The sequence below is a fragment of the Sinohyriopsis cumingii genome, chromosome 7 (genome assembly GCF_028554795.1).
Source record: "Sinohyriopsis cumingii isolate HCF-2022 chromosome 7, ASM2855479v2, whole genome shotgun sequence".
Taxonomy (NCBI): domain Eukaryota; kingdom Metazoa; phylum Mollusca; class Bivalvia; order Unionida; family Unionidae; genus Sinohyriopsis; species Sinohyriopsis cumingii.
The window spans coordinates 35,970,656-35,991,809 of record NC_142967.1 but is presented as its reverse complement, the minus strand read 5'-3'; the positions used below and the strand labels follow the sequence as shown (position 1 = coordinate 35,991,809).

The window sequence follows — 21,154 nt, the reverse complement described above, 5'->3', positions numbered from 1 at the left end:
TATTTTGATATGTGTCCAGAACCAATATTTAATTCATATATTAAGGTAGTAATTTGATTATATTTAGTGATGTCTGTTTCTTGATGTCATGTTTTCATTACTGAAAGAAGCACTGCCTAAAGTACATGTACCACAAAGGTGAATATTATTTAATTATCTATCAACACTGATGTTTACAGAAACGTGATAAAGTTTTGGGATTCACACAGAAGATGAGTTCTTCTCTTTGATAATTTCAATCAAATGTAACTATCAAGATCATAACATTGTCAGCATAGGCTACATATAGATTTTGTGGATTACACTGGTCAACAGTGAAATCATTACTGACTTGAAAAGGCCCTAATCTGTAGTATTTTGGTGTGCCAAACACGAATATAACCGTGAAAAATTTGTATTGGCTCTCGTTTTGAAGATATTCATATACCTCATTTTCTATGTTTCACTGTGTAAATTTCTCCAGTAGGACTGCAGCAACATCCGGAATAATGATGTAACATTGCATAATACCATCATGCTCACATCATCCACAGTTGATTGCATCATTTTCTGATGCAATGCAATACTAATGCCATGCGGCTGCTGAAGTAAGTTGACGTCAGCAGTGTACTATACATGTGTAGGCCTATTATACTAATGCCAGGCGGCTGCTGAAGCTGACGTAAGCAGTGTACTATATAAAGCCCAATCAGATAGGTTCAGCATTTAAAATATTTTAGACGTTGTGCGAGACAGTTCAAGCTACTGTTACATAAAACTTATTATTTTATCCATTTACGTACAATAAAGAACAGTAATGCCTCGAAAGTGTGTTAATACCGCGGACAATTTTTGCTATATTTGTGGGGAAGTGACATTTGCCAACCAGAAGAAAAGTATCAATTCTCAAGTGAAGAAGGCATATCATCTTTACTTCGGATGCAAGGTTGGTGACCAAGACAAGCCTTGGGCTCCGCATATATGCTGTGCTACATGTACAACACAGCTTTCACAGTGGTTGAATTGCAAAAGGTCATCAATGCCGTTTGCAGTCCCAATGGTGTGGAGAGAGCCAAGCAACCACCTAAATGACTGTTACTTCTGCTTGGTTCCTCCTCTTTCCGGCGGAATAACGAAGCGAAAGAAGTCGAGAATAGTCTACCCAAACATTCCGTCTGCATTGAGACCAGTTCCACATGGTGAGGGACTTCCTATTCCAGAACCTCCAGCAGAATATTCTCTTGATTCATCTGACGAAGACAAAGGTGAGTCGACCTGTTCTTCTCCTGGTCCATCAGCATGCAGTGATCCAGATTTTCACTGTGGTGCATCATCAACCCCACACAGAATAACACAGGAAGAACTAAATGACCTGATTCGTGATTTGGACTTATCAAAGAACAAGGCCGAATTGCTAGGATCAAGACTCCAACAATGGAATCTTCTAGAAGAAGATGTCACAATTACTGCATATCGAAAGTGCCACCAGCAATTGGAGCCTTTCTTCAGAAAGGAAAGTAATCTGATATTCTGTTCCGATATTGAGGGCCTCATGAATGCTTTAAAAATCACTCATGACCCACAAGAATGGAGGCTATTTGTGGACTCTTCGAAACTGAGTCTCAAGGCTGTGCTTTTGCACAATGGAAACATTCTTCCATCTATTCCAGTAGCGTATGCTGTCCACATGAAAGAGACATACGATAACTTAAGGCAGCTACTGAATTCCATTGAGTATAACAAGTACAGCTGGCACCTCTGTGGTGATTTGAAGGTAGTTGCCCTTTTAATGGGACTGCAGCAAGGATATACAAAATACATGTGTTTCTTATGCGAGTGGGATAGCCGAGCAAGGGAAATGCACTACATGAGGAAGGAATGGACTCACAGGCAGAATGTAGCCATTGGAGAGAAGAATATCCAACACCCAGCTCTGGTTGAGGCTCAGAAAATCTTGCTACCACCCCTTCACATCAAACTAGGTTTGATGAAGAACTTCGTGAAAGCCATTGACCGGACTTTGCCAGCATTCCGATACCTGCATGAAAAATTCCCTCGACTCAGTGAAGCAAAGATTAAAGAGGGAGTTTTTGTGGGTCCTCAGATTCGAGAGCTTTTCAAAGATGACCGGTTCAACAACTTGCTGGAAGGTGACGCGAAACAAGCATGGAATGCTTTTCGCCTAGTTTCTACAAACTTCCTCGGAAATGTTAGGGCAGAAAACTATAAGGAACTAGTAGAAGACATGTTGATGAAGTATAAGAAACTTGGCTGCAATATGTCTCTAAAGATTCACTTCCTTCATTCCCATTTGGATTTCTTTCCTAGCAACTGTGGTATTGTTAGTGATGAACACGGCGAACGTTTTCATCAAGATATCGCAACAATGGAACAAAGATACCAGGGAAAATGGTCCACTACAATGCTGGCTGACTACTGCTGGACACTCCTCAGAGATGCTCCCGAACAGCTGTACAAGAGACAGGCGAAGAAATCTAAGATGTAGTCAATGACTTGATTTTTTATAGGTAGGCTATTACAGTTGACCTTTTACTATTGGAATGCATTTCGTTATGTAAACATTAATTTCTTGCAGATTACAAAAAAACTAGAGCCAATTTTGCAATTTGACTGTCATATTCGTGTTCAGCACATAAAAATTGATAAGAATTGACTAATTTTATTTCAGTAACATGACTTTTGTAAAAATTTGTTGTCCAGTGTTAACAGAGAAATTAACTTAGAACAAAACATGGTACCAGACAAAGACAACAAATCACATGGCAGCATATGTAACACTTCCTTTATAAAAACAAGGCATTTCATCTACTCTACGAAAGTTTCGTCTGCATAAATAAAATTGCAGTACTGCACAATTAGTATCATAGGAATAAATCATTATACAATCTGAACAAGTATTATAATCGTGACGTCTTTAATCCACTGACGGACTAGACGAAACTACAGCATAAATGAAACCTGCCCTGGTTCTCGCCATTTGAATAAGTAGTCACCTGACTTCACAAATCTCAAACAACGACATCGCAAGTCAAACAGTCACATGATATCAACAACAAACTTGTTTTTAATCTTGTACAAAGATTCAATTATATTAAATGAAAGTCAGATACCTTTTGTAAAAACCAGAAGGAACAAATAATTGTCAACATATTTATTTCGAGAACAACAAGAAACCTGTTGCTGTCGCAGCAATCTGGACAGTCAGATTCATCAAGCAGGGAGCACATGTCAATGTTGTAGTCACGTGATACAACAAAACCTTGGTAGTTGTTCTCGGAATCAATATAGAGGACTCTGTGTTCTTTCTCTTTTTTTATTTTTATTAATATTTTTCTTTTCTTTTCTACAAGCTCCGAATATTCTGGTCAAATCTCTATAAATCTGACTCACAATCGGTTCAGTTGCGACTCAATTACATAATTGTTTCAAGCTTCAAGTGGTGGTGGAAAATTCCCAGGTTTTTCCCTGACTTTCATCAATATTTGCCAGTTCAATGACTTTTCGCAGTCTGGAAAAAATTACCATATCTCCTTACTTTTTCCCCCATCTCCTGGTAGTATGGGAACCCTGGGGAGGGCTGCATTTGCAAGGAAAAGTGAATACATTATGATCGGTTAAGGTATCTGAAAAAGAAACTGGCCATCTTGTTTCACTAATATGGAGGCTGGACATGAAGAAGGAATTTGATTACTTTCTTCGGTGCCAAATTGTTACATGTATGAGGCTTAGAAACAATACTATAGCAAACTTGAGAGTAAGTGAGTGGATAAAACACTTTTATAATGCAATGATTCATCCTGCTTTGATTACAGTGGTAGAAAAAACAGTTTACAGTTCACAAGACAGGTGCACAAATGTATCTAACACACTGCTACATTGAGGCCTTGATGTAAATTGACGTTAAAAGAAGGACTTACTTTGGTTTCTCCAGTTTTGGATTCATGTTTGGTTCATCCTGTCCTTTGCCTGCTGGTCTTTGTTCTGCCTCATCAGCTGTCAAGAGCTCGATCTCCATGTCAACCTTGCCCTAAAAAGAGCAATAATAAACATAATACCATCAAATGTTGGATAATAATAATAGTAATAATAACTACAATCTGCTGTAAAGCTGTATGTATGGACTCAGGTCCCCTGTTTAGTTTGGTTTGGTGCATTATGGCACAGGAATGCAAGTTATTAGTGCCGAGAGAATCGGAGGATTGTGCCTTGCCCACTGGCACACCACAGTAGCTGACACAGGCTGATCCTAATGGTAGGATTCAAACCAGCACTTTTGGTTGTGAGTTCTGCATGCTAACCACAAAAACACAGCAGCTCCCCCTCTTGTAGTAAATTTCATAGATATTCTGTTAACATCTGCAGATGGCTAGCAAAACTATTACAAAGTTCTATCTCCTTTTAACGAAACTGGTTTCAGATGGTTAATTGATTTGAAAAACTAATGGAATAATGCCTGCATACCCTCATGAATGGGAATTATTATATCCAAGGACAAAATATCACAAACAGAGTGATACCCTGTCAGTGGTCCACACAAAAAGAGAACACATGTATATTCCTGGTTTACAAATGAAATACAATAACAAATCTAACTTCAGTCACATGAATCTAGCCACCAAGCCCATGAAATTGGTTTACAGAGAAGTTCATTTATTGTCCTGAAATGAAATATAAGAAAAAACTTGGTTTAATATTGAAATCAATGACTTTATACCACATGTCTGTTTCTTGGCAATTCATGTTCTTGGACACCAAGATTTTTTAGCCAAAGTAATTTCTTCATGTCCTGTAATTTTCAGCTCTTTCTTAGACAAATATGTATCAAGTTTCATTTATATCAGCTGAAGAGAACTGATCTAGAATGAAATGCAATAGTCAAATCTAGTTTTAGTAACAGCAACCCTCACCATAAAGGTACACAAAATCCTCCCCCCCATTAAAAAGTTTGATCGGGGTCTTTCTTGGACAGAATAGGACACCTGTATAAAGTTTTTTACAAATGCATTGTGTAGTACTGATGTTACTTTCTGGAAGCAAATTACAAAGGTAAAATTTTTCTGGCTACAGTATCCTTGACTTTGGAGCTTCTGACCATTAAAATCACAACAATTTTTCTTCCTGGGGTTAAAAAGAAACAAATATGCTGAATGTTGTTGAACTTTGCTATCTAAAAGTTAAGTTATCATTCCCGAAATGAAATGTAAAAGACAAATTAAAAAATTAAAAAACAGAACACTGAACTTGAAGATACCAATTCCCTCCAAACCTCAATAGGGTTCTTTAAGATTAAAAGCAACATGTGTACTAACTTGATCTGAATTATTTAAAAACAAGTTATCGATAAATGAAGTGCATAGGCAAATTTGTTAGCAACAGTAATGTTGACCTTGAAGGTACTGACCAAAAATGCATGGGCTTCTTTCTCAAGTTAAGGAAAATATTTACACCAAGCTGTGTAACAAATCTGTTAATGAAATTTGAAGTTATAAACCATCAATGAAATGTAAAGGCCAAAATAAAACTAGTTTTAGCAACAGTGACCATGAGTTTGAAGCCACTGGCCCCAAAATATCCTGGCAATGAAATACATTGGTAAAATCTGTTTCAGAAACAGTGACCCTGATCTTGGAGCAATTGGCTGAAAAACAGTAAGGTTCTTCCTTGGGCAATGGGAACACAAACTAGAAATCTGATAACAAAACTTGTTATCACCCAAAAACTATAACAAATGATTATCCATCCAGACTCATGATGGTAAACTTGAAAATCCCATATCTTTCAATGGCATAACATAGCAACATATGAACAACAATAACAACAGATGACATATCCATTACTTGTGATTGTAATCTTGCTGTTTTCCACATCAACTGCAGTTGTAGAAACAAAGTATCAATTACTCACCGTAAGTTGTCTTTGTCCATTGACTTCATCAAAGACAGGCCAAAACCCACGTAATCTCTTCTGCTCAAATAAGGACACGGTCTTAACAGCTAAATTGCCTTGTTTGACATCAGGCAACTGTTGAAGGTTACATGTACTGGCACGTTTGGCAGGTAGGGGCATGTTGTTCAGATTCAGATCCACAGTGCCTGAAATTTATAGCAATATACAAACTTATCTGTATCTCATTTTTAAAAGGCAACTCCATTGAAATGTGTCTTTTACACAAATTATTTTCTGACACTTGCCACAATATGCAGTGAAATCAATCTATAAATAACACTCAGAGATGCATCTCTTCATGGACACGCATTTTATATCAAGGTGAAAGATACAAGTACAATTAAACTGAGCATTCACATAGTTTGTCCTTTATTAACATGTGTCCTTTATATGGGGTTGTCTGCTAAGACAGGTTATACTGTATCCTCTAACCTCTAATTCCTATAATGTTTATAAGTGGGTGTCTGCTAAGACGGGACATTCTGCATCCATTAGCATTTTGTTTATACAAGGTTTATATGCAGGAGATAGGGGTGTCTGCTAAGGCAGGTTATGCTGTATCAACTAGCCTATTATTTATACAATGTTTATATGGGGGTGTCTGCTTATGCAGGTTATACTGTATTGTTAGCCTCTTATTCATACAATCTTTATATGCAGGTATCTGCCAAGGCAGTTTATACTGTATCTATTAACCTATCATTTATATCTTCTTTTGAAAAATCTTCCAAACTTTTATGTGTTGTAGATTAAATATATAATGATATTGCTGCTAGCAGTATGTACATAGTACATAAACTTGATTGCCAATAAAGAGAGTCAAATTACACATTTATCAGAAGTTTGTTTAAGATGTTATTTGCTGTTGTGGGTGGACCAGAGTCTCTCTCCCTCTTTCTCTCTCTCTCTTTGGAATGTATTACATGTATTTTAATATTTATTCCTTTATTATATTCCCTGGACCATAGAAGAACAAACATGGAAAATCTTTCATTATGCAACTACTGTCTTTTAGCACATTGCCTTCTACCATGATCATAATGCACACAAACTAGTAAAAACTCCCTCATTTCAAACATCACTTTAGTTTCCTTTCTGATAATTAAGATAAACATTCATAGATAATTAAAATAAACATTAATTCCAACAAAATTTACTTCCTAAGAGTATGCAGTAGTTTAAGATTGTGTCCTGCAAACAGAATGTTTCACACTGATTGATCTAGCTACAATTACTGATTACTGCATTGACTGATCTAGCTACATGAACTCACTCTGTAGTTTAGGATATTTTACACTGATTGATCTATTTATATGTACTCATTCTGTAATTCAGGATGTCTTTTACTGACTGATCTAGCTAGATGTACTCAATCTACAGTTCATTTTCAAGTCCAAAATTTTTGTAATTGTTTGAATTTTTAATTCATCTTCACATTATTATTTTTTTGAAAGTAAAATCAATTCTAGATCAAAGTTTAATTACAGTTATAGTTATTATTTTTCTGAAAGGAATATCAATCAAAGATCATAATTTTTTTGTCCATTTTTTTAAAGAATGGACATTCTTTTTTATATTTATTTATGTTGTTTGTATCATTTCACAAGTTATCTTCAGGACACAGTTGTTTAAAGTTGTGTACTGACATTACTTCAAAAGTCTCTACTACTATTATTTCATGTTATGTGTTTACAAATTCAAAATTACAGTGTAAACCTCAGTTATTTTGCATCATCTTAAGGTGAGCATATTTTCAATGGTCATTTTTTTGTCTTAAATTTGCATCCTACATACTGTCTGTAATGCAAAAAATAAACATTCAATTTTTAAACACTGATTATTCCAACTGAATAAGTGGCATTAAAGTTAGTGCTAAGCAAACAAAATATAAAAAAAGCCTAAACCTTTACAACAATTTGGAAAAATCTGCACAAATATGCATTTTGAAATGTGGATAGAGTAAAACAAAAGGACAGTAGTGATTAAATGGAACATACTGCATGATCCTGAGATACCATATTTATTTCAGATGAAAATGTTTGTACCTGTCCACAGATGTGAATGTGTTTGTACCTGTCCACAACTGAGAATGTGTTTGTACTTGTTCACAAATGAGAATATGTCTGAACTTGTCCACAGATGAGAATGTCTTTGTACTTATCCACAGATGTTTAATCCTTAAGCTAGCAATTTTGATCCAAAAGTACATAATTGGCAAATATAATGTTAACTTCAAATGTTTCAAGTAATACTATGCCAAACTGTCACCAATCTGAAAAACGAATATGATAACTCATGCTGATTGCAAGTACGAAGTATACACACTGTCCAGTGCTAAATAGGTCAAATATGGTATATGGCATTATCTGCTCAAGCATATGTGACAAAGCCATTCTCACTGAAGGAATGGGATCTAAAAGGATCAAGAAGCTTAAGTCATGGCATACCTAGGAAATCATCCATGGAAAATTTGTCATTGTCCCAGACTTGAATCATAAGAATTGGAGGAAGATGTTGCTCTGTTTCATCAAGACTCCAGAATTTCTCCTAGAAATATACAAGTGACTCTAATTAAAAAAAGTTGATCACAAGGTGTTAACATCCAACCATCATACTGTTATGTTGTTATGTCAGAAACAAGAAACATAAGTAGCATAAGAATGTTCACTTGGCTGACATCGGACTAAAGCCAAATGCACCACTAAGGCCACTGGATCTGTATCAATAGCAAGTAGAATAAATTTTAAATGTATATCATGTGTTCTGTATAGTACAGTATAACACTAAATACATATGTTCTGTATATTACAGTATAGCAATAAATACACATGTGTTCTGTTTATTTTGGTATAACACTAAACACATATCACATGTTCTGTATCTTACAGTGTAGCACTGGAAACTGAAAAATTAAAGTCTTCTGTATTCTAATAATAGAATTTTCTCTACAAGTACCATTAAAGAATTCATGGGCTGCACATTGTTTTACCCTTTTGTCTATTCTTATCTCTTATAAGACATTGTCACATATTTCCTGTGTGTCATATTAAAGTTGTCATGCATATAGTTTTAACATTTTCACTTAGTTTTGATATCTGAATCCACTATTAGTGAGCTGGTAATTAAACACATCTGTCAATGGCTGATGTCCTGAAATTACTATTTCCAAGTGTGAATTAATTTGTTTAACTCATTTTGCCTGTAATGCTTTAACTGACTTCTTTTTAGTAACCAATCATATCTGAGCAAAGGAAATATGTGAGTGTTTAACAGCTACACTTGGACAACATATCTGCTGAGTGAAAACCATGATTTTTTTGTTGCACAACCTTGCCCATAGAGAAATTTAAACTTTATATGAAATCTGAAATTATGGGGGATTTTCACAATCACGCATCCTAGATGCAAGCCTGCCCTTTGGACAAGGACTCAATTAAAAACTTTAAAAGCATTTATAGCCCCACCCTTGAAGTACATATTTGCATTTACAAGGAGTTGATCTGTGCAGTCAGCAAAGATTCCCGAAAGGATATTACCTTTGTTCACCCATCCCATGGAGTCATAACCTGAAAACCATGGAGATTTACCACCACCCACTCCTAAGAAGATTGGTGACTCAGTGGTTAATGCACTGGATTTGTGATTAGAAAGCGGCAGGATGGATCCTCAGTAATCATTAGTAAGCATACATCTTACTTATAAATCAACTCCTCTGCGTGCTTGATGAAACAAACTTACAAAAAATTCTGATCAAATCTGTCAAGAAATTTTGTTCCTATAGAGTTCACAAGGTCAGATAATAAACTAAAAGACCATGCTGATATAAACTTATAAGAGAAATCAAATCAAAATCTGTTTAAAAAATAAGGACTCTTTAAGTGTTCATAGGTTCAGCCAATCAGACGCAAGATCAATTCATCAACATGCCCAGATTAATGCCCCTAGTAATGCCAAGGAGCCATAATCGAACTCATCCATGATCTTGCTAATATAACCTTTACCTTGTATTGACTGTTGCAATGTAGACTGTCACTATGTGCCAAAGCCATTAAATACAAGTTCTATAAACAGAATGCCTGTTACCTAAAGATTCCATATCAACAGTTACACCTGGGAAAGTTCTGTGCTGCATTTGCCCATCTGAACCAAATTTGGATGGCTCTCACCTACATTTGCACATTTGCTATCTTCAGAACATTTTTTGAGTAAAGTCTTATCTTTTTGTTGTTGTGATTATTTTTCACCAAAAAAAATTGTTAGTATAATTTGATGCCCAAGTTTAATCTTTAACTTGTTCTTTTTTTATTTTCCTTTTTGTAAAATTGTTTTTTGATGAATAAGGGATAATATAAAGTAGCAACTAAGAAATAAATAGGAAATTTACTAACTGATAATTCACTAAAGGAAAATGGAATTCAGTTACTTCACTTATAAGTAATACATCAACATATGCTTTAGTTCAATTAACTTGTGAGGGCATAACATGTTCAAGGAAACACAGCATGTGTCAGATTTACTTGATATATGACATGAAGACATCAAATGTAGCATTCATTGAAACACAACATGCACATGATTTACTTGATATGTGACATGTGACATCCATGGAAAAACATCATGTGCAACATTTACTTGATATTTGACATGGAGACATCAAATGTGACATCCATGTAAACACAGCAGGTGCAAGATTTATTTGATATGGAGACATCAAATGTGACATCCATGGAAACACAGCAAGTGCAAGATTTATTTGATATTTGACATGAAGACATCAAAAATGACATTCATGGAAACACAGCAGGTGAAAGATTTATTTGATATTTGATATGGAGACATCAAATGTGACATCCATGGAAACACAGCAAGTGCAAGATTTATTTGATATTTGACATGAAGACATCAAATATGAAATTCATGGAAACACAGCAGGTGAAAGATTTATTTGATATTTGATATGGAGACATCAAATGTGACATCCATGGAACACAGCAGGTGCAAGATGATTTACAAGCCTTTATAACAAGTAAATACTTTTTTGTAACCATTTTTCATTCTTAATTCAAATAAAATTTCAAACCAATTTTTATATGTAATATCTATATTAATTGCCAATCCTTCAAAAAGAACAGAGTTTACAAGGAGTTTTCTCTTGACTGACAAAGTTACTAGCTCAAGGATGGCCAGTTTTGTCTGACACTGCAAAGCTTGTCTGACTTTTCTGATTTGCATTAAGTAGTACATATGGCATACAGGAGTTTCTTTACTAACTTGTAACAAAGGTCTAAATTTTGGACACTGTGTGTTTTACCAACAGATCCTCAACTAAACAAATTGCTAACCCTTTAACCTGAATTAAACATTTTCAAGCCCTATATAGCAGAGATATTGCAAATGCAGCATGGTTATTGCAACCTACCATGGCTTAAGGTGTGTCTACTAAACATTTTCTAGACCAATATAGCAATGATATCCCAAATGCAGCATGGCTAAGGAAGTACTTGTGACAAAATAAGCAACAATTAAATTAATTCATGGCTTAAACACTAAGCCTTTTTGACCAACACCATAAGGTACAAATGTATAATTGTTAAATCAAATCAAGAAATATATTGTGATTTTATTCTCAATATTTCTTTTGAAAACCACCAGATTTCTAATAAACACTGCAGAGTATGAGCAACTATTAAGCTCGGATTTATTTTGTTCCAAAAAGATGGTAACAAAATACAAACTTCCAGTTGATTAAACTTGATAAGAAAACAACAACATACTTTCATCATAATAAATTTATCCTTAGGGGATAATCTTTATATCTGTGTTAATGGTAACTAACCAAATTCTTGAATTTTATTTTTAAAAAGTCCTCAAACTGGGAAAGGGTACAAAAAGGAACCCATGCTGAAATCAAACTGACTTAACTTGCAAAATACTGACATATCCAAGTTAACCACCTTGTAGACAATCGTACAAGAAGTTCAGTCGAACTTAAGAAAATGTGATCTGATTGGTTTAGATAAGATTCTACTGGCCAATCACAATATGTTTACCTCATTCTAGACAGACTTGATGACATATCTAATTAGCATAAAGATGACAAGGTGTACTCACTGCAAACATGTTTATTCTACTTGATGATTTTTCTTTAAAAATCAGAAGAAGAAAATGATATTTTAGTCTTAAAAATTAAGTTGCATGAGGGAATATGGACTGGAAAAGGTAGCTAGCCTGACAAAAAGTGACTGGCCATAGGATAGCAGGCACATTTATTCTGAATGTTACTTATGCGATGTCAATGGATAATATCAAGTCTACAAATGCAATTATGATTTTGGGAAGGACACATATCCTGGTATTTTTTTGTTGCTCATATTGTAATAGACTGGGCATGGATCATGTCATATCTTACCTTCTTTTTCACAACCATGCAATTTTCTGCTGGCAAGAATTGAAATGGGAAGACAAATCGCCAGTTAAAGTTACCCTCACCATTCAAGGACCTGAAAAAAAGTTAACATTCCAACATGTAGAAAGCAGCCAGCTGATTCCAAAGCAGAAAATAAGACTGGTGGATGCCTAATATAGGTTTTATAAAAAGAGATAAGGATTTTTAAAATTATATAGGGACTTTTGTAATAATATAGATTTTTAAAATGATAAAGAGATTTTTAAATGATATAGGGACTGTTAAAATATATAGGTACTTTAAAAAATGATATAGGGACTTTTAAATGATACAGGGATTTATAAAATGATGCTGTTAAAAGATATCTGTTGCAAATAAAATTCATCCTTAAGGTAGGTTTGACTGTACATAGTTTTCACCAGAATTGCATAGAATTTTATGTTTCACCTGCTCCGATGTATACATGTTTAATTACCTAAAACTGACACTGTGACCTACTTTCTGAATGTGAATTTTAGTCCTTGATATTAATGAACTTATCACATAACAATTCTAGAACAATTGAGCTAAGTGCAAAAACATACCATAATCACTCAGTGCAACCTACCATGGCTTGAAGTGAGCATTTCATGACCAAATGTGGCAACTACAGAAAAACAGCAGTAATTTCAAAACCTCAAATTCTAGACCTTGGGAAACTACAACTGCATTAACATCAGAAAAGCAGTGCCTATTCTTGCCTCAGAGTGACTGGCAAGGTATGACCAAGTCAGAAAAGAAGTGCCTATTCTTTCCTCAGAGTAACTGGCAAGATATGCCCAAGTCAGAAAACATCTGCTTCCAAAAACATTGCATGAAAACTTGTTTTCCTCTTAACACCCCTGAGACTTTTGTCATTTTCACCTGAAATGGGGGTAGGAAACCCATTTTAGAGGTTAATTCTGAATACACTTTAATACATCTGCTTCTAAGAGTTTTTCACTTAGACTGATTCCTGGTTGTGCTAGAAACAGTTTTTCATTGGCTATTTGGCTTGCACATGTGCAGAAAGGTAAAAGTTGGAGGTTGGAAGAGGCTGCTTATTGGGTCCATCATTTTTTACTCCTGGCCACTTCTTACTCCCAGTCCCCAGCTTATCCTACTTTTTGCAAAGGGTCACCTGTCAGTGTGCAGTTCAGACCAGTCTGCCTTAGCTCACAGGACAAAAAGTCTCAAATCAGGACACAAAATCCAAAAGATATGTTTTCCCCTCTGCATTTTTTTTAATGCAAGTAGAAAGTCCAGATTATTTTGTAATATTGTAGAGCTGCATATGTCTCCTTTATTGTAATACCACCCAATTTGGAGACCTTGATGCTACAGAGCTTGAAAGTAGGGTACTGCCTGATAATAACTACAGGCGGTATTGGGGCTGAATGAGTTAAGTGAATTTAGTTTCTGAGCAAGATTTAACTTCACCAATGCAACTATTTTTAGATTTCAGCATTAGGTCCAGGTGGGCCTGAGATCACACACCTGGATGACATTTGGAAGGTAGCCAAATGCAACAGTAATTAGTCAAGAACACTAGGTCTGTATGATGCCTTCGAAAGAAATGTCTTCCAATGCTGTTGTTTGCATAATTTATGATCAGAAAGTTTTCTAATGTTTCTCTATTTTCTGTATATTCATCCACATTTCAGGAATGCCAGAATCTTTTCTACAATATTAAAGAAAGTTCATTTCTGGATGCTTTCTGTTAAACCCAGTCACAATATTTTAGTGGTTTTTGAGAAGTCATTTAATGGCATAAAATGTTTCATAATGCAAGCCATATCTGATTGCAGATTGGCATCAATTTCAAAGTGGATCGGGTGGATCATTTTTAACAATGGCAGCCATATTCTTTATCAACAATCAAGTGTGGGGGGTGTAAGAAAGATTTGGATTTTTAACATAGCTTTAACTGATTTTCAGTCATATCGCTACAATGTCTGCAGTGTGGCAGTTTATAGTGATGTCTATCACTGGGGCATTATGTCGCAAACATGTAGCATGATGTCCCACCCAGTCACATTATCCTGACACCTAGGCCAACCAGTCCTAACACTAACCTCTTAATGCTGAGCGAGGCTATTTATATGTCTTTGGTCCGGCGTTGAAACCTGCAACCTCCCACATCCAAGGAGGCTGTTCTAATCACTAGGCCACCAGAGTGGTCAGCATCATTTGCAACGATCTTAATTCACGCCCTTTAAGCCAGAATGCTGTCAACTTTATTCATATTTTGTTGATCAGTTTAAGAAAAGCTGTTTAAAATCTTTTTCCTTACTTTCAGCAATAGTAGCATATTAATTTGTAGACTGGCATAATTTGTACAAACTTTTAAAGCCTTTCATACAGGTGCACTTTTTGTAAATTTTATCAGTCATTTAAAAGTAACAGTGGCCATATTTGATAGCAGATCATTATCATTTGTAAAAAATGTTCATGGTCTTCATGCCAAGAAGCTTTCTGCAAAGTTTGGCTATAGTGGCCACCTGGTTTTTCTGAAGCTGAAAACAGCATTCTTGGCAGACACAAGAGATGTGAAGTTAGACATAGGACATTACACATATATTTATCCTCACTCCATGAAGCAAGTCAAAAGTTACTGAGTAGAAACAAGAGATGTGACATATGGACATCAAACAGGTCTGGAAAAATGCACAACAAAATTTAATGAAGGCATCATTTTGTTGCACACACCCAAACAGACACAAAGTACAATAATAATATTCATCACAATATACAGACAGGCATGAAAATACTAAATACTTTTTTTAACAAAATATTCTTGCTTACAATACTTTATAAATTTACCTGTAGTGAATGTCTGTTTTCTGTTTCTCATCTATTCCTGCCATCCATCCTGATATATAAATGTCACTCATTTTCTCTCCTGTGATGGAGGTTTCATCAAGTATTACATCCTCTGTGTTCCAGATGATAACTCGCAGCACATACCTGGTTATAACATGATACCCAAGAGTGGTTAACATTCATCTACAATTATCTAGTGTTACAGGTGATCACTGAGATTCAATGATTTTTTAATACAACATAGAACCACGCTGCCATATCATATCATTATTGAGGCACATAACAAATTCAATACCCAAGTGATCAAAAGACAGAAGAACTACAGTGTACAAACAACTGCAGATATGCATACAAATTAGTGCATTACAAGAATAAATGACAATGAACAAATGGCATGGAAATTTAATGAGTTTTTACATTATATTACTGGTTTTGGCTGGTTTTACATCATGCACTTTTCTTTTACATCAAAATGTACTTTTTGAAATTTTGGATGCTGCTTGAGTATATTTTATTTGCTTAAAAACTCACATTTGCAGGTATTTGGTACATATGTGTAGTAAATGTGCAAATGACAAATGATGGAAAGGATAATACACAGTTTGCATAATGCAAATGTTTGATTGAGAATTCAGGAAAGACCGGAACCCTCATCTCAAGATTGTCTCTTATGATCAGGCAAACATTTTTACACAGCATACCGTGTATTATATCTATTAAGATGTAAATATGTAGAGTGTTGGTCTAATATTATCCTTAACCATCAACTTGCACATAGGGAGAAATAGTATTAGACATGTATTGGCATTGAGTTTTAGACATATATGGACAGTCAGCATTAGACAGATATCGACAGTATTAGACATGTATGGACAGTCAGTGTTAGACATGCATGGACTGAGTATTGGACATGTATGGACAGAGAGTATTAGACATGTAAGGTCAGACACAATTAGAAATATATAAACAGACACTATCAGACATGCATGATATAATAAATTATTACAACTGCAATTGAGAATATTTCACAAAAGATAAAACTTCCCGAAGTTAATACAGTTAACCTTGTTTTCCAATTTCTGTTTACTGCAACAATGTTTTGTTACAATGTCACCAATAAGAATGACTTATTAACAATCATTCAAACACAACCTCATTTTTCAGACAAATATAATTATCTATTTTTATAACAAAAACTTCATTTAATATCAATAGCATAACAAGTTTTCCAGCTTGTACAACATAATCTCAACGTGTCAGATATAGGCATAATGTCTTCTTTGATGAGAAGGAAACTGGAATATCCTTAGGAAACCACCTAACTTGAATAGGCAACAGCAAAACCTTGCACAAACTGTAGCTGAAGACCAAAACCCAGACTAAAGTGATGCAAAGACATGTTTTCAAATAAATAATTTGATTTGGATTTAAAAAATTATACTGTAGTTCAAATTTTGCCTCACTTCTTGGGACATCGTGCCTTGATGTCAAATGGTGGACCTGGTTCTCCCAAAGACTTCGGGAATATGTCCACCCACATCTGCAACTTGCCCTGAAACAACAATTAGGTTTAAAGGTCAGGAAAGACTATTTTGATCATGTCCTTGTCAGGGAGGTAATTTTTCAGATCTCTGAATGAAAATCTTTTTTTGTGGAATATATATATATATATACTTAAAAGTCTACAAATTCTGTCAATCCTGTAGATCATGCCTCGAATGTATGCTGACAGATGCAATATGGATCCCCTTGGATATTTGCAAATAAGGATTGACTGATGATCTGCAAAGTCATCCAACTAGTTTTTCAGTCACAACTTCCTGATCTATCCTCAAGTCAATCCATCAATAGAAATTGCTTATGTGGTCCATAAGTCTCTGTTTCGTAGAAAATATTCTGGCAAAACAAAATGATTTTTCTGAAAATTACTAAACCAATATACATCCAAGGCATATCTATGTTTCATAAAATATGTAATCACAAAAATAAAAGGTAAAGATGTTATAACAGTAAGAGCCAAGGTTTTCCTACAGAGGTATGTCATGAAAAAGCTTCTTGAATTCACAGTGGAAATCAATCACTCAACAAGAATGTGTTCAATTGTTGGTGTACTCAGGCATGGTATGCAGTCTGGTCAAGGTTCTCCCTTCAGAAGGTGTGTGTGTGTGTGTGTGTGTGTGTGTGTGTGATTTAGATTTTTAATGTAGCTTTAACAACTTTTCAGTCATATCGCTACAATGTCTGCTGTGTGACAGTTTACAGTGATGTCTAGCACTGGGGCATCATACCGCAGACATGTAGCATGATATCCCACCCAGTCACATTATCCTGACACCAGGCCGACCAGTCCTAACACTAGTCTCGTAATGCTGAGTGAAAAGCGAGGCAGCTGTGAGTACCTTTCTTGCAAGTTTTTGGTATGACTCATCCAGGGTTCCCTTCAGAATGAATGCATCAGTCAAGAATCTGCATCACAGATTTTTTACACGTACATGTGATGGTTGTTGAAACCAGTTGGAACGATATTTCATATGTTGGACATTTTGAAAATAAATGTTATTTAAACAGAATAACAAACAACTTCATTTGAAAAAGCGCATTATTAAAATTTATTATCTAAAATGAGGATTCAGTCAATAAACAGCCCAGTTCCCTAACAGACCCCCACTGTTTTCTCGATGTCAAATTTTTTTAATTTTTGGAGGTCCTTAGGTAATTCGCACCTCACTTATAGTGCGGTCTATGTTTGTGGACCCTGTTGTCCGCAAGTTATCAAGGGACAGGTGTAGAACAAAAGGTACTACAGTGTTCAATATGATGGCCAAGTATAACAAAAGGTGCTACCAAGTGTTCATTAAGATAGTCAAGACTGAGGAACTCATACATGTTATAACTTTGTGACACATGTCTCAACTTAGTGAAAAATATAAGGACTCGCTGTAAATTAGGAGAAAAAAAACAGGGAAAAACTAATTTGAACTTAGACATAAGATTCAAAATCTTGATTTTCGTTAGTTTTTCTTTGTATAATGGCATACACACACATTCCTAATTTTTTTCATTAGCTTTGCTCTGTATAATGGCAGATTTACAATCTTTTGATTTTCATTACCTTTACTCTGTATAATGGCAGATTTAAAACATTGACTTTCATTACTTTTTATTCCGAATGATGCAGATTTACACAAAAAATCCTGAATCAACTTGTTATTATTGGCTTTCAACATATACAAATATTCACGGATGTCAAAGATTTTAACTTGTTATGAATACTTTATTCTAAGTTGAATCTCCATGCACAGACATTGCTACCACAGTTTCTACTTAGTGCTTGGCAAGTGGTGAGGTGTGTGAAATGCAAAAAGCACACCTCTCTGCAACAAATACAGCTTGTATGGAAACAAATCTTAATAAATGTAACAAATTTAAACAATCTGGAATCATGGCAGTTACCTGTTCAATACCTGGCTGTAGGGGATTATAGAGAGGCCTTGTTTCCACATGCTCTTTGACAAGAGGGAAGGTATTCAGAATGTGAAGTGCCAGCCGCTCGTCTGCAGGCCCCAAATGGGAAGCAGGGTTTCGGCCTTGCTCTGAAACAGTCAAAATGATGACCAAGTCAAGATTGTATTCTGTGCTTGTTTCACCTATATTTTTTAGGGTGTTTCACATGTGTAAAATAAATACTTCTTGTGCATTTTAAAATGACATGATACTTAGATTATGACATAATAACATCACTTGACATGATCTTTACATTATGACATAACTGATGTGACCTGACATGATCCTTACATTGACATATCACTTGACATGATCCTTAAATGACGACATAATGTCACTTAATATGATCCATACATTAAGTAATGTGACTTGACATGATCCTTAGATTATAACATAATCAATGTCACTTGATAGGATCCTTACATGATGACATGCCACTTGAGATGATCCTTACAGTATGATGGCATAACCAATATGCCACTTGACATGATCCTAAGATTATGACCTAATTGATGTGTTACTTGACACAATCCTTTGATTATGACAAAATATATTTGTTACTTGACATGATTTTTTTAATTATGACAAAATCACTATGACACTATTTACCTAGCTGCATTGTAGCTCTCTGAACACAAAGACTGCACATAAAATGGCATGGTTATGAATTATGTCTCTTTTTAAATAATGAAAGAAAACTCCCCTATCAATTTAATAATTACAGTAACAGTTCTGTGAAAAAAGAATAGTCAATTAAAAGTAAGCAAGAACTATGAAGATATTTAGTGGGATTTACTAACTAGTTCACTCATCAACATACCTTTTTATTGTATACTTGATAATACAAGTCCATGATCTTCAACCTGTGTAAATCTTGATTAATTTTTCAATACTTATTCAGCTACTACAGACAATTACTGACTAGATATTTTTTCATGCAATGACCCTTACAGAGGCTGACATTGAACTATTATGGACAATTACTGACTAGATATTTGTCCATGTAATGACCCTTACTTGGAGGCTGACATTGATCTATTATGGACAATTACTGACTAGATATTTTATATTGTAATGACCATTACCTGGTGGCAGATGTTCAACTATTATGGACAATTACTGACTGGATATTTTATACTGTAATGACCATTACTTGGTGGCAGATGTTAAACTATTATGGACAATTACTGACTGGATACTTTTCAGATACTTTTCTCTGTAATGACCCTTACCTGGAGGCTGATATTCAATAATGACCTTTACTTGGTGGCAAATGTTCAACTATTATGGACAATTACTGACTGCATACTTATCTATGTAATGACCTTTACTTGGTGGCAAATATTCACATATTATGGACAATTACTGATTGAATACTTGACCATGTAATGACCTTTACTTGGTGGCAAATGTTCAACTATTATGGACAATTACTGACTGCATACTTATCTATGTAATGACCTTTACTTGGTGCCAAATATTCACATATTATGGACAATTACTGACTGAATACTTGTCTATGTAATGACCTTTACTTGGTGGCAGATGTTAACTATTATGAACAGTTACTAACTGGATACTTTTCAGATACTTTCTATGTAATGACCCTGACTTGGAGGCAAATATTCAACTAAGAACAGAAAATGTACACCAACCTACACATTTTAAGCGAGTCTCAATTTCTCATACTCTTACTTATCAAAAATTATTCATTATTCAAAAAGTTAAATACTGTGAATTTTCAAAAGCAATCATCCTCAAATCAGCAAGATAGGCTACCTGTATCCTAAAACAGAATAAACTGTAGGTATATAATAACAATATTTAATAATAATAATAATAACAGCTTTATTTTCAGAAAACAACTCAGTATGTTGCAAATATAAATTAATCCACCTTGAAGCCCACTATTATGTACACTGATTCAAGGAAAATAATGAACACACACACACACACACACACACAATAAGTTAACAACTACTTACAAAAATGATATATTTCTCAAAAGGTAAACAAGAGTATGGTACACATTATAACACCACTATATGAAGTTATTGCCTTTTTTTCATACTAGGCGACCTTGACCTTTGACCTATTGATCCCAAATTTACTTGGTGCCTTCTTGTCTCAAATGCAAGCTATCCACAAAGTTTGGTCAAAATTTATGATTAACCATTGTCTTCAATGGTTTAGCAATCACGGAGATGCATTTTTTGTTCCAAGCATCTGTTGTGAAAACCATCTCAATGCCTATACTGCTAGACTATCTTCTCACCCTGCCTTCACTATAGAATAATGGGTACTGCCTTAACTCATCTGTCTGTGGAGTTAAGATATGTAATGACCAGTGTGAATGAGGTCTATGTCTTTTACTCATTAAGTTATTTGTTGGGATTTTTGGTGATTAAGCTCTACAAAAAAATTTACAGCATTTTTTTATAGTTAATTTCTAGAGAA

At 34.9% G+C, this 21,154-nt stretch overlaps 1 protein-coding gene across 9 annotated transcripts in view; it reads right to left on the bottom strand.

Annotated features, from left to right (window-relative positions):
- Window positions 1-21,154, bottom strand: part of LOC149795016 (myoferlin-like) — a 220,311-nt gene that overhangs the window by 8,530 nt on the left and 190,627 nt on the right. For all 9 annotated transcript variants that reach the window (XM_089964682.1, XM_089964681.1, XM_089964683.1 and 6 more), the window contains 7 exons: window positions 18,647-18,786; window positions 16,657-16,745; window positions 15,194-15,337; window positions 12,356-12,446; window positions 8,394-8,493; window positions 5,905-6,092; window positions 3,918-4,027 (listed from right to left, as the gene is read on the bottom strand). In XM_089964682.1, the coding sequence (XP_089820808.1) occupies window positions 3,918-4,027; window positions 5,905-6,092; window positions 8,394-8,493; window positions 12,356-12,446; window positions 15,194-15,337; window positions 16,657-16,745; window positions 18,647-18,786 (862 nt within the window). The remainder of the gene's footprint in view (window positions 1-3,917; window positions 4,028-5,904; window positions 6,093-8,393; window positions 8,494-12,355; window positions 12,447-15,193; window positions 15,338-16,656; window positions 16,746-18,646; window positions 18,787-21,154) is intronic.